Source organism: Odontesthes bonariensis, chromosome 6 (genome assembly GCF_027942865.1).
Source record: "Odontesthes bonariensis isolate fOdoBon6 chromosome 6, fOdoBon6.hap1, whole genome shotgun sequence".
Lineage (NCBI taxonomy): Eukaryota > Metazoa > Chordata > Actinopteri > Atheriniformes > Atherinopsidae > Odontesthes > Odontesthes bonariensis.
This window is the reverse complement of record NC_134511.1, coordinates 19510945-19525064: the sequence shown is the minus strand read 5'-3', so window position 1 is coordinate 19525064 and position 14120 is coordinate 19510945. Positions and strand designations below refer to the sequence as shown.

The 14120-nt window shown below is 37.6% G+C and overlaps 1 protein-coding gene across 3 annotated transcripts in view; it reads left to right on the top strand.

Annotated features, from left to right (window-relative positions):
- grid2 (glutamate receptor, ionotropic, delta 2) overlaps positions 1–14120 on the top strand; it is a 559974-nt gene that overhangs the window by 352574 nt on the left and 193280 nt on the right. For all 3 annotated transcript variants that reach the window (XM_075467787.1, XM_075467788.1, XM_075467790.1), the window contains exons 5-6: positions 2752–2805; positions 13372–13545. In XM_075467787.1, the coding sequence (XP_075323902.1) occupies positions 2752–2805; positions 13372–13545 (228 nt within the window). The remainder of the gene's footprint in view (positions 1–2751; positions 2806–13371; positions 13546–14120) is intronic.

Below are 14120 nucleotides of genomic sequence, written 5' to 3'. Positions count from 1 at the left end.
AGTTTAAAACATCTGTCCAGGCGGATGCCGACTGATGGTCATAATGAGAAAAGTGAAATCCTCTGCACCCAGTGGTGCCTGCATATAATAAACAAGCAAAATTTGCATACACACATTTCTGTTAATTTGCTCAACGTTTCGCATTCACAAATTAACCCCTTCCACCCTGCAGGCCCCTGTGAGAGGACAAGCCCACACAAGTTGTAATAAGCATCTGGTACAATTTTTAAAGGTTACTAAGCGTGACATGTTCGCTGAAGTGACCCCCTTGTTCCCCTAGAATAGATGTAGCCTTTGTTGTGCTTCAGTTCTGCTGCATCAAATTAACTAGACCCGCAGTTGAGAATTTATACCACATTTTCAATCACATCACTGATTCATTGTTAAAACGGAGTCTCTCATTTATAGTTGCGATTTAATAAAGTAAAAGTTCAGTTTTTGCTGGGACTTTGTAGTACTCACTGTGGTCTGGTTTTAAGGATGAAGAGTCTTATTGTATTTGATGTCTCGCACAACGAGAGCCAGTGAATTGTAATGTTGGCCTTACAGTTTTGAAGTTGCAATTCATAAGCTTTTAAAAAGTTTCAAAAACTGTTCCCTGTACCCAATCTACCATAAATAATCTAAGATCATGATGGGCACCAAGAGAAGAAGCCATAGAAAAGAACAGTCACATAGAAAGACAAACATCCCTTCCTCAGTGGTTGCTGTTGCAGTGCTTCAGTAGACAGAAATAGAAACGGCATGCAAGTATGAAAAAGGATGAATGACCTTCTGTGTCTTGCCATGTGGCCTTTTTTTTTTTTCACCTCCCCATAGAAAAACAAAAGTACGAAGAAGGATTGGGCAGCAGAAACCTGAACACACAATGAAAAGGAGGAAGCGTTTTCTGTAGAGAGGGTTATATGGCAGCCCTCAGTGTTATAATGGTGACGTTTTATGTAGACTCTGTGGGAGATTAAACTACCTTTAAACGGGCTTTGCCACTCGTGCACTCACTCACTCTCATGCTGTTTCTTTTTGTTTATATCTCAAGAGTGTCTCATTACACACTGTACTATAGTCACCTAGGCAAATATGCCTAATGATATATGAGTGCCACTGAATTTTTTCACTCGGATTGGAGGGGGAGAGGCCAGAGAGCAAGAGAACAAAAGGAGCAAGAGCTATTGGAGGTTGAGAAGTGAGCAATTAAAGCCAAATGATTGGGTATGGGAGGTGTGTCAGGAGCAACGACAAGAGAAGAAAAACTAAGGGGTGGAATATGAAGTAAGACGATGAGAGATGAATGAAGCAAGAAGCAGAAACAAGCCATTTTTGACAAAAGAAAGTCCAAAGAAGGTGATGATACTGAACCTTTATTCTAGTTAAAATGTAAGTGAATGATAGAAAAACTGAAAGATGACAGGCTTTTACAGCAATGTACTCTCATGGGAAAACATGTAACATACAATTGCAATTAATGTACAGTTTGTGAGGCTTTGAGCATATTATGATGTGGACCAGTGTAGTTATTACACATTCTTGTGTGAGACTGTTGTTAACAGAGAAAATATTACATAGCTTGTTTAATAGAAGAAAAAAAAACAGATCCTGTGTATTATTCCAAAACGACTTTTTTTCCCCCAAAATTACGTCTATATTTGTAAGTTCATAATGGCACTCTGACACTAATTATGTAGAAATATATTCTTTTCAATAAGATTTCAATAAATGTTAAAGTGGTGCTTTTTTTTTACTTTCTTATATTTCTTGTTGTTTTACATTTAAGCAAACTGAGTTTTACAGAATTAGGTATAGTAGTCAAATAATTAGTCAAGTAATTGCATTTCCACTGATGGATAAAAATCAATTATTACCCCACTGTGTAAGAGAGTGGTGTGACATGTGGTGTGGCATGTTTAACTTATAGATTCATGTTGGGAAACTGGATATTAGGAGAAAATGTATGTCAAACAGGGCATGACAAGAAAAGATATCATCTTGCTTGTCAGATAGATTGAGAAGAGGTGTTGGTCACTGACAGAGTTCACTGATAATGATGGGAATATTCCACCAAGCAAAAAGTAATAGAAAAAAAAGAGAAGAGGCAACTACAAGCCCTTTGCTGCATGTCTTCCCCCTCTCTGCCCCCTGCTTCCTGTCTCTCTCCAACTGTCCTATCATTAAAGGTATAAAAAGCCCCAAAAAATATTAAAAATGGATCTCTTAAACCAAAATTATGTGTGTGTGGGGGAGAGAAACAGCTTCAGCACAGAGACTGAGGTGCCCTCAGAAGTTTGACTAATTGAGAATATCTTCTAAAGTCCACATGTAAGAGTGTGTGTTCGTGTGATTTCTCGTTAGTATTCTGTCACACATGAGCAAGCTTTTCTATATTTGCATTTGTTTGAAAAGCTCTCTGATCGATACCTTGAATACCTTTGATGCAAGATTCCTTCACATCAAATTTGGCAAGCTTCCTACAGAGTTCCAGCCTTTGTAAATTCCCGTGATATTCTTTTTCTGTCATATGCACACTTAAGATGCCATGAATCACATCATCCAAGCCACAAAATGTCTGTTTAATGCAACCAGAATATTTCTTTAAATATAGAAAACATCTTTCTTGTCTCCTAACTGTTTTCCCCCTCTCTTAACCTTTTCATATATTCAAAGCTTACATATACTGTATGATCCAATTTAATGTCCTTTTTCCCCCATTCAAGGTCCAGTTGTGATGTTTTTTTTTTTCGTTTGTTTGTCTTGCAGGTGGTGGAGACTAACCTGGTGGCCTTTGATTGTCACTGGATCCTGATTAATGAGGTGGGTGCATTGGGAATGATTTATTGATCCTCAACCGGTTGTGTCTTCTGTAATTTTCCTGGGAATATTTATGACTTGATGATGTAGAACCCTTCTTATCTCCTCATTGTCTCAGTTTTTTTTTTCTTAGGGGGGTGGATGACTTCACCAAAATGATTTAATCAATTTGTCTTATGCTGGTTAATCTATAAACAAACAAAACTCGATAACAGTTTAGTGTTTTGGTGGGCGCCCGTTGCAGAATACCTCTAGCAGTGCAGATTTTATATAGGACGAGTCTGAATTATTGACTCCCTTTTCGTGCACAGAATTTAGTATTTTTAGATGTAAATGTTTATTAATCAATACAACATTAACACAAAATGATGACAATTACAATTACAACAATTACAGCATTGGTACATTTGAATAGATCCAAATTAGATACCTGAAACTCTTTTGTGTTTCCACAACAGGTAGATTATGGTGTTCATGCTTTAAAAAGGTATTGAATGTTTCCAGGTTGTTGCATATTTTTTTTTTATACTCTCTTTTTATAATACCAAGGACAAAAGAGCTGTCGGAGAGCATAAAGCTGACATTCACAAAGACCATGACTATTTCAGTGGCTTCAAGGCAATCAGGCAATGTTAATGCAACAATATGTCATGTTATTAGGAAGTTTCTCAGACAATGGTGTGGCTGAAAAGACACTGAATGAAATGAAAAAATCAGTTAAATTAGTCTGAAGGTTGACATCAATTGTGGGGAAAAAAATTACACCTCACTAGACATGGGGCAACCTTAAGGCTGTTCTGGAGAAAAGCTGGAGTGGTGGTGTCAACCCATAACGTACAGGACACAAGGGAAAGGCCAAGGAGGATGCTAATTTTGAGTGAAAGGGACAAACAGGCAAGGTTAATACGCTTAATAAGGTCATATACCTCCCACTGGACTAAAAAGCTCCAGTTAGGTTTTTCAGGCAGTTTAAACAGAAAAACCAACAATCACTGTGGTATAAAATGTCAAAGGGCTTTCACCATTATAAAATACCGTGTACAATTGAAACAGTTTTCATCATTCGCAGTCAAGTGTACCGGTAAGTTATTTTTGGAGACACAACAAATTCATTAATCATGATCAGCATTCCATGAATATGGAGGGTAAAACATAAAGCACAAACTCAAAGATGACTTCTACCGTGGTATCTGTTGGGTCTTTGCACATCAGATCAGAGCATTGTGACAGGAATCACATGTCTTCATCCAGAGCACGGTTCATTTCCCATGGTGAACAGATTTCATTCGTCCAGATACGTTTTCATTCGGTGAATCTAAACCCTAACCATGTCTTTAGTCGGTCTAACCCTAATCAAGTGAAAAGGTTGGACAACTCACTCTCCTTAAATGCCCTTCTACCTTCTTTAAGCATTTTTGAACACTTTCACATAATACAAAAAAAATAACCACGTTACTATCTGAAAAGGAAAACACAGGCATGTAAGGATTTCAGAGCCTTTGAAAAATGTTTCAGTTTTACAAGTTGGAAGCCTTTATTGTGTAACTCAGATGTTTTTCGCTGTGGGCTAATATGGTTAAGCACATTCTGGTGCGAGAGTGCGAGAGCAAAATCAAAAAAAGTATAATATCAAGGTTTCTCTTGCTCCACAAAATGTATAGTTTTTGTTCTGTGAGCTTTTCTGATCCAACTTCACAATCGCATATCAGAGTGACTTTTGGTCATCAGAGATACATTATCAATCCTTCATATTAGCTGGAATAGGTGTTTGATCTTGATTCATAAGCATGATGAGCTACATATGTGGGTGCGGATATGTGTGAAAGTGTCTCTCTTTGTGGTTTTGCACTGCTAGCTCATGCACTGTTTCTTGTTAGCTTTGGGCATTACAGTGAACTGACAGAGCACAACAGGGGCTCTACGCCAAAATCCCTTACAGACACATACACACATGCACACTCATATACACAAACAGATGTGTTGTGGGAAGAGGAAAAACCAACATTTACTGTAGGAATGGGAACCTAATTTGGTAAAAGAAAAAGATACTCAGTTGCTTTACTGTACTGTTGTTTCTCTTTCTCAGCTTCATATTGAGGTCATAGCCTCTACATATATAATTATGATATAAACATTAATAATAATATATAATATGATATGTTATGTTATATGGTGGTTAGCACCATTGCCTCTCAGCAAAGGGTTCTAGGTTCAATTCCCAGCTGGGGCCTTTCTGTGTGGAGTTTGCATGTTCTCCCTGTGTATGCGTGGGTTCTCTCCGGGTACTCCGGCTTCCTCCCACTGTCCAAAAACTCCCTAGGAGTGAGCATGCATGGTTGTCTGTCTCATTTGTCTCTATATGGCCCTGTCCACGAATGAATATTGTATCATAATAATTGAGACGCATGTGCATTATGTCCATTAATGCTGCAGGGAGAACAAATCATCATGTCAGCCTAGCTATGATTGTTTTCTTCTATTTGTAAGATAGACGAGAGGTTGCAGTTACATCGTCACAATTATCTATATGTACCTCAGAAAAATTCTCTGTATTGTTTAAGCGTTTTCTTAAATGCTAATTCTTGTAAACAAGAAGAAAAAGGTAATCCCATAGCCCTGTGCTTCAAAGAATATGGCAGATTTATCAGAGGAAAAATGTGAATAAATCTGTTAGAAGCACCAACTGATGATTGGTCAGTGGCCTCACACATGGAGTATTTTGACACATAAACAGCCCCCAAAGACCTCTGTCTTTACTTGTCAAAAAGGTAAATTTACCATGCTTTGCATCTGGTATAGCCCACCACATTTAACATGCCACTGTACGGACTTTACATGTACTGTATATCTAACAGCATGTAGCCCGTAACACAAGATTGGCAATAAATTGTAAAGGTGTTTTGTATTCTTTTTCTGTTTTTCTTCTGTTTCATACAGACTGAGCACTGGTTGCTGATAGGCACAACAGATATTTTGTAATGTTTAACTGAGTGTACTGTATAATCTTTTTATTTTTTATTCAGTTATTTTTATTCAGTTATCACATGCAATACAATAAGTATGAAAGGTTTAACAATAGGAACAAATTCACCATTCGTTGATTGAACAGGCTGCAGTGAAAGCAAAATGCATTTATTCTCATCACGTAAAGTTGCTCACTAAAATTGAGAAAAATCATTCACCCTTTGTAGCCTTCGAAAATAGCTTTTTTCTTTTCAAAACCTAAAATGAAATACACATTGTAAACTTTGGACATAATTGAGTAGTAAATATAATTTTAGCTTTTACAGCAACTTTAAAGTAGACCTAAAATTACATTTGCCCTTCTGCATATTGAAGAAACGACAAAACAAATAAAGTCAAACAAAGAGAAAAAACTTTCGTTCATCCTCTGGAACTTTGATTTTTGGTTTGAACATTAGGTGCACGGTTCCACAATAAGCCAAGTAAATACACTTCAGAACATGAGACTTTTATTTTTATATTTATATTTAAACTACTGAGATAGCTGTTGTGAAAGATTTTAACCCCATAATTCCACACTGTAAAATATGTAGGGTTGTATAATTCAGCAAGAAATTATATGGAGATCTCAAAATGTTCAACTTTGGGGCGGTCGGTGGCGTAGTGGGTTAAGCAGCCGCCCCATGTACAGAGGCTTAGTCCTTGATGCAGCGGGACCCGGTTCGACTCCCGCACCGAGCGGCCCTTTGCTGCGTGTCTTCCCCATCTCTCTGCCCCCTGCTACCTGTCTCTCTCACACTGTCCTATCATTAAAGGCATAAAAATACTTTAAAAAAAAGTTCAACTTTTTACTTTTTCCTCATCTATTTTAATTCCAGAACAATTATCAGGTCTTTTTTCCTCAAATCCATTTTAACATTTGACTCAATATTTTAGCAATAAAGCAATAAAGCAATAAACAGATGGTTGTCCATGTAGTGCTTATTTGGTTTAGATGCATTGCATTGGTGATATTTTCTTGTTTCATATTGTTCTGAAAAAGACACCTCTTTGAAAAGACTGATTACAGAGAGACCAATCAGTCATAACGCTCTGACTGGCCACCTTATATTGAGTAGGTGCCCCTTGTGCTGCTAAAAAGCTTTGATTGGTCCGATTTTTGTGAATTTGGGTTGACCCTTTCGTATCTGGGGACTCTTAAGTCAAGTGAACTCCTCACACTCATGTTCTTTAAGCCCTGCCGAAACAACTTTTTGTCAGGAACACTGAGGTCCTGCGGGACGAGACGACGACTGTAGGAAAGTGCTGTTGCCTTATTGAGGGCCTGTGCCTGGGTTGCAAAAACGTTTAAGTAAGTGGCGAGTGTCAAAGTAGCATCCATGTGGATGCAAATTCAATGTGCTGGGAGTGTTGAAGATACAGTAGATCAGTGGTTATGGTATTTTGTCATATTACATGTCCCTCTCTACTAGTTCTTTGGAGAATGAATATCTGCATTTTGTAAGTGGTCTCTATTCCTATGGATTAATATGGATGAGAGGATACTGTGTGGTTGTTATAACTCAGCTTTATCTACAGCCAACAGTCAGACAGCACCCCTGAGAGGGAGTTCACAGCACATAATTGATCATCCTTCCTTCACCCATCTCCTTCGCTCTTTTAAGGATCAGAGAATGATGAGTATGAGGACAAGAAATGATAAGAGATGCTCACGGCTTTTCTTGCTCCCTGTCATTCTCTTAAGTTTTGAGCTTAATTCCACTTTTGACTTTGTTCATTTTGAATCTCTTTGCAGATTTTCATTTTCTGTCCCACCATTATTCTCTATCTTCCCTGTTGTCATGCACACTTTGTTTTTCAAGACGTTATCTTTTTGTTCATTTTTTCTGCATTGTTCTCTTATCAAGAAACAAATGCATCATAATGACATAAAATGAAAAATTATTTCAGTTCAGCACATCATGGCGTAATATTCTATAAACACCATGACACTAAAATTCTTGGGATTTTCATGCATTGTATGTAATTGGTTAATTAAAGGTTAATGAAAGCTCATTATAACTATACAATACGTATGTTGGTCATTCATTACAATGAAGATGTAAATCTGTATCTTTAGCCTGAACTCCTCTAATTATTCGGATCTTCTGTGCAGAGTACTCGTACGCTTTAATAGTTGTGCACGTTTTGTATTCAGCCTGGTCGCAGACTTGTACTGTACGGCTACTTTTGTTGCTGAGAGGCTTTGCTGCAACTGTTGAAACTGCTTCTTATGTGTGACACCTTTCAAATCCACATCTGCTTTCATGTTCTTCCCTATTGGGTTGTTTATAACATTTTTTCTTACCTTTATGTTACCTCACAGTTTCTCCATCATCTTGCAATAACAACCTTTGCTCTACCTCTCCTCTCCAACTGACAGAAACACAAAATTACCCTAAAAGTCTTACAGTGAACTGTTGGGGAAATTGTAAGAAACTGTTGGGGCCTAAAAAAAAATTTTTTTTGGTTCCGGTTTCCGACCGACCCTGTCAATTTACGTGCGACCCAAATTATTTTATGAGCTTGGGGAAAGAAAAAAAAAAAAAAAAAGAACACAAATGCATTTTTTTTTTAATGCAAACTATAATTACGTTTTTGTACAGCACCTCTTCATCCTGTACAAGGATGAGCGCATGTTATATGGTTGTGGGAGAAAGATGGATATATGCGTGGTCTCCATTGTTTCTCCATGCAATAGCGTGACAAACAAAATTGTAAGATTGGGTAGGAAATCTTTCGAAAATGTCCTTGAAGAAGTCAAGCAGTGCACTTGTTCATTTGTGTCGGCAGCCGGTGTTCAGTCGATTTCTCCTACTTGTCGAGAATTGCTACTTTGTGCTTTTGCGCATGCGCCGAGCCGATTTTCTAAGTTTCATTTTCACGCCCATAATGTTTTGCAAAAAATAAGATATTTTTCATATCATACTATCATCATAATTTTTACGAATATATTGTTGCGCACACTGTCACTGGTGGTGGGTATAGGCAACGCCTATATATAGGCTACATAATATATAAAAAAATATTTCAATTGTTTTGTGTTAGGCAGAATAGTAGAAGCAGGCAGTAATGTTGGACAACAGGGCTATGAGTCGCAGAACACCAGAGTGACACTTTAACTAAACTATTACATTTATTTATGAAATATTGCTTGAGATGTCTTCAATGCCAATGGTCCAGGTTGTATCGACTACATATGTTGTTCATATAAAAATGTGTGTGTGTAACATGCTGGGAGTATCCATTGCTGCTGTAATAAAAAATAAAAAATAAAAATCTACCTATCACTCGCTGCCACTGGGAAAAAAAAAAATAAAAATAAAATAAAATAAATTCCCTACCTACCCATGACATCAACTGACAACCAACAGGAACCAAACTTTTTTTTTTTTAGGCCTGAGCTGTTGAGGTTTTTTGTTTTTTTTCGTCAAACTATATATTTTAACCCAACACACATTTACAACTCACACCATCACTGAATAGTTTTTTTCTATTTGATTTAGAAAGGTTACATCCATGTACCCATTCTTGCATTGTTGGCAGGTAATCTCATCAGTACTTGTATGATATTTTTGTCTCTGCCAAAGTTGTTAAGTGCCCATTAAGGTAGCAAGCATTTGACTTTTAGGATCTCACAGAGACACAGTTGTTTATTAATAACGTCCCATCACAAATACAAAGAGGAAAAATGCGGGGAAAATGATCAAATCATAGGTGCATCAACATGCAGATGGTAAATTTAAAAATGTATCATTTTCTATATCTATTGATAAGATAATGTTGACTGATAGCAGAAGGAACTTTGAAAAGTGTAAGTGACACAATCTGACTGGCACCGTTTGCATTAAAAGCCAGCATACGGAAGCACTTTGGCTTTTGGAAACATGACAAACACGAGAAACCACATAACACGTTTCCAGTCAGGGAAGAATGAAAATCATCCGTCAGTAGTTGTTGCCAACCAGAGCTCTGTTGGGTGGAATCACTCAAAGCTTTTACAGAACTTGGAAAGGGCAACGCAAATTACAAACTCGATTTTTATTGTCAAGGACATGTGTTCGTATTTAGTCTCAGAACCAGGGCTTTTGCTATATGTTGTACGCTTTGGAGCCGATATAAAACGTCCCATTACAGAGACATTTTATTGAACCACAGACAGACCTGGATTCATGTGGTGTGTAACTGTGCACTTTATCACAGATGGCTGGCTGATACCTTCTTATGTGCTCCAAATGGGTTAGGGTGTATGGAATGAAAGGTTATTTTCTTTATTGCACATAATTGGAGGATGCTGGTTAGAATTTTTTATTTTTTTTGTTAAAATAATTGGTAAAAATGATGCTGACATCTGTATTAGTTTACTATAACACACACTATTGTTTTCCTGTTGGTCCTTTGCAGGGCTGGGAAATATGTTGGCAAATGTAACCTTTCACATAGCTGGTCAAGTCTCTTTCATTTGTTTATTGATAATAAATATAAAGATGAATAAAGTATTTTCTATTCTATTCTATTCTAGTCTAATCTATTCTTTCTAAAAGACATTGGAGGTAAATTTATTGTAACAAATATATCCACTGCATCTTGATGAAAAACTATACCATTACTGTGTTTACACATTAAGTTGAAAACTGAAGCCAAAGTTTACCTTCTGCAGTATTAGGTGATACCAGTGGGTAGCAAAAATGGGAGCCTTCCTTGTGTCTAATGATAAATGTCCTAACATTACTGAATTGGTGTGATGAAATTCACCATGGTGAATCATGTCAGGCAGACTTCCCAGTGGCATTTTTCTCATGTGGAACATACATGTCTCCTAAATGTTACAACATAAACACATAATCACAAACAAACTAATCACAAATGTGGATGTTGATTCTCTCTGTATAACTCCCAATGTCCTCGCTTATCTCTTACTCATGCCTTTTTTATTCTATGGTTGTTTTTTTCTTCTTTTTTTCTTTTTTTTGCTGAATAGTAAGGTTAACAGAGTACCGTCGAAGCCAGGAATCAAGTTTTAGCACCGTTGTGGCAATGTACTGAAAATGGCAAGAAGAGTTGTGACCAAGACTAAATGAGCTTATAAGTTGAGTATAAGAGAGTAGTAGACCAAGCAGAAAGTCAGTTATGAAGAAGAAAATAATAACCAGGGATTTTCTCTCTGGAAAGTGTAGGGATAAGGGGAGGTTGAAGGGAGAAATAGAAGGGGACAAACTATAGGGATTGAGTAAAAATATGTCAAGAGGAATTGAGAATGGATAGTACGTTTCTGCTTTTGACTCTTACGTTCAAGTGGAGCACAAAAGACATGGATTTGCTGCTCGCTGGCAGTGGAAGGAAGGTGATGGAAGTGATAGGTGGACATTACCTACAAACCACAACTTCCAGGTTATAGAGTAAACAACTCACTTTTCACTCCAGATTTGAGCTGCAGGGCACCTTCGGGGTTACAACCTACTCTGAGTTTCACTTTTCAGTTTGGATTGCCCAAAGTTGAGGTCAACTCAAGTATCCCCAGGACTGACTGCTTTTGTGATGGACTGTGGAGTTTGAAAAAGAATTTGGAAGGATTAGAATGAATAAATGATATTATGCTACCGTTGTTCAAATGTTGAGAAGGCTGAGATGACGTGGTAGGGTTAGGGGTTAGTTTTTGACCTGTACATGTGAGTGTGTGTCATCTACTGTGTTTTCTCTTTCCATTGTGAATATATCTACATGTCACATTCATTTTGTCTTAGCAGTTAAATGGCTTACAACTTTTAGGGCACTGAAAGTCATACTGGGTGATGACTGTTCAGTTTGTCCCCAGGAAAAGGACAAAAAGGCAAATAGAACCTGACGATGGTAGATGCCCGTTTAGAGGACAAACCTCAAAATGATAGTTTCCTGTTAAGTTTGTGTTTACGAGTGTTGGTCTTTTGTATTCCTGTGCGGTGGTGCATCTGTATTTGTTGAGTTTGATCCTTTGAGTGAAGCACTCTGGATAATTTTTGCCTGCTGATCTTTCTTTGCATGCCCTTGACTGCCTGCAGTGAATCCTGATTCTCCTTTGGCACACAGATCAGTCTTTTTCAGCAGCTTTCAGCATTTTCTTTTGGTCCTGCATCTTCTGCATCTTTTTTTGTTGGCTTTGTTATTTAGTCTCCGTCAGGGTTTTTACAAAGACAACTGCTTAAGATTTTCACCACATTTTAATGCCAAAAGACTGCAAAGAGGTTTCTTACTTGGACTGTTTAGAAAGTAAATATTTCAGAGCACAAAGAGCTCAAGGTTAAACGTGTTATTTCAGTTTTCTTCAAAGCACAAATACCATTTTATTGTGTTTTAAACTTTTATAAATAATTAAAGTCCACTCTAGATCCAGAGTACTCATTTTACTCTGTGTCTTACTACTGTTTCAGAGCAGAGGATGTGTAGAAACACAAAATAGTTATCAACTCAATGAACAATCAATAACAACAGTTTGTTTTCAGAAGAATATGTAAATGTGTGCATAGCAAACTGTATAGATCAGTCTAATTACTACAGCTCACACCAGCTATGCCAATAATGTCTGTGGAAAATTATTGCTCATCATCGTTGATCATCCCATTTTGACTCACAGGTCTTAATGAATGTTAATTGCATTCAATTAAAATCCACTGAGATTAGTCAATGAGGTGTGATACCTATAATATTACCCCTCACTAATGGGAAGGGTGTGTGATGGCTTGTTTATGTATGTGCATGGTCTGGAATCCAGAGTCATATCCATCCTGTCAAGTGGTCTGCCATGTGCAAATAAAACGGTAGCAAAAGGTTTCTTTCATGATCAGAGGGCTTAAAAACAATCTAATAAAGACACATACACACAGATTTACACACAAGCTGACAGGTGCACACAAGACACCCAAGCACACACATACACATACAATCACTGCACACAAATACAAAGAAGGCAAAGGCTGTCTCGGTTGGTGGCAGTGTTACCTCCACCGGGGACGATAAATGTCAGTTCTCATCTCGTCACCATATGACCCTGTGCTCGGAGAATGGATGGAGATCCATGAATGGAGAGCAGGAGGAAGAGATTGTGTCCTAGGGCTAAAATTAGCAACGATTCCTCCCCTAGAGTTTTTTCAAGGACGTGTAGAGTGCGTGCAAATACGTGTGCACATAACAATTGCATGCACATACTCAAACACAAACGTGCATTATCTTTACCATCCACTCCCCCGCCATCCAGATGAACTATATTTGCACATGATGTAGACAGCCGTTAGCTCCTTTGTGTGTTGTTAGCTGAAAATGTAAAGTGTAGTATAGTACACGGCTTAAAGCTGAAAGTATATTTTTCATTTGTTCATGAAATATAATTATTTGGGAATTTTATGGTGCAATATCAATATATCTTTTTGTGGTTCTTGTTACTTTCCTTTGTATTTTGTTTTTTTCTTGTGGTCTGGATATTTTCCTTTCTAGTTTGACTAACGTTGTTCATTTATACCCCACTTTTCCCGAACTCCTATCCTCTCTGCTCTTCTTCCCACCACCTTTCTTTCCCTCTTTACACCCTTTCAGGAGATCACAGACTATGACTTGCAAGAGTTAGTCATGAAGTCAATCGGGCGGCTGACAGTGATACGCCAGATGTTCCCGATGCCCCAGAACACAACTCAACGCTGTGTCAAACACAACCACAGGATTAACACTTCCGTCTGCGACCCTAAAAACCCCAGAGCCCAGCAGCTGGAGGTGAGTTGGTTTGGCGATTTGTAAAGCATGATGGTGATCGGTGATAAAAAAAATACTTGTACTTTAAACATTGTAGATGATGATCAGACCATTAACTTTTTCATATTGGTGAATGACTGGTCCTCCTTCTGAGCCATAGCTATCATGAATCATCTCACTCGATAAAAATCAGTGATATCCAAAATCAGTGATATCGAAATAATAAAGGGGAGTGGCTTGGTTCTTGACATTTTGTCCCCTTACATTTAGTAAACGGAAGGGATGAGCAGAAAAATTGATTTTAGTTTTTTTTAGACCAATGTAGACATCCACTGGGAATATTCATGATCAATTTCCATTTCCATTGCAGGTAAACTTTGCCAGTAATAACGGGTGACACCACACCACTCATGACTCAGTGGTCTCTTAATTGCGTATACCTTTGAAATGTGATGTCATTACAAACAACTGTTTGCCATTGTGTTTAATTTGTCTTAAATATCCACGAAGTGAGTCAAGAATTTTGGGCTTCACCTGTAAACTGAAAAGATTGAATAAATGCTTAATGTCAAACACATTTAGAAAAAAGTCCAAGT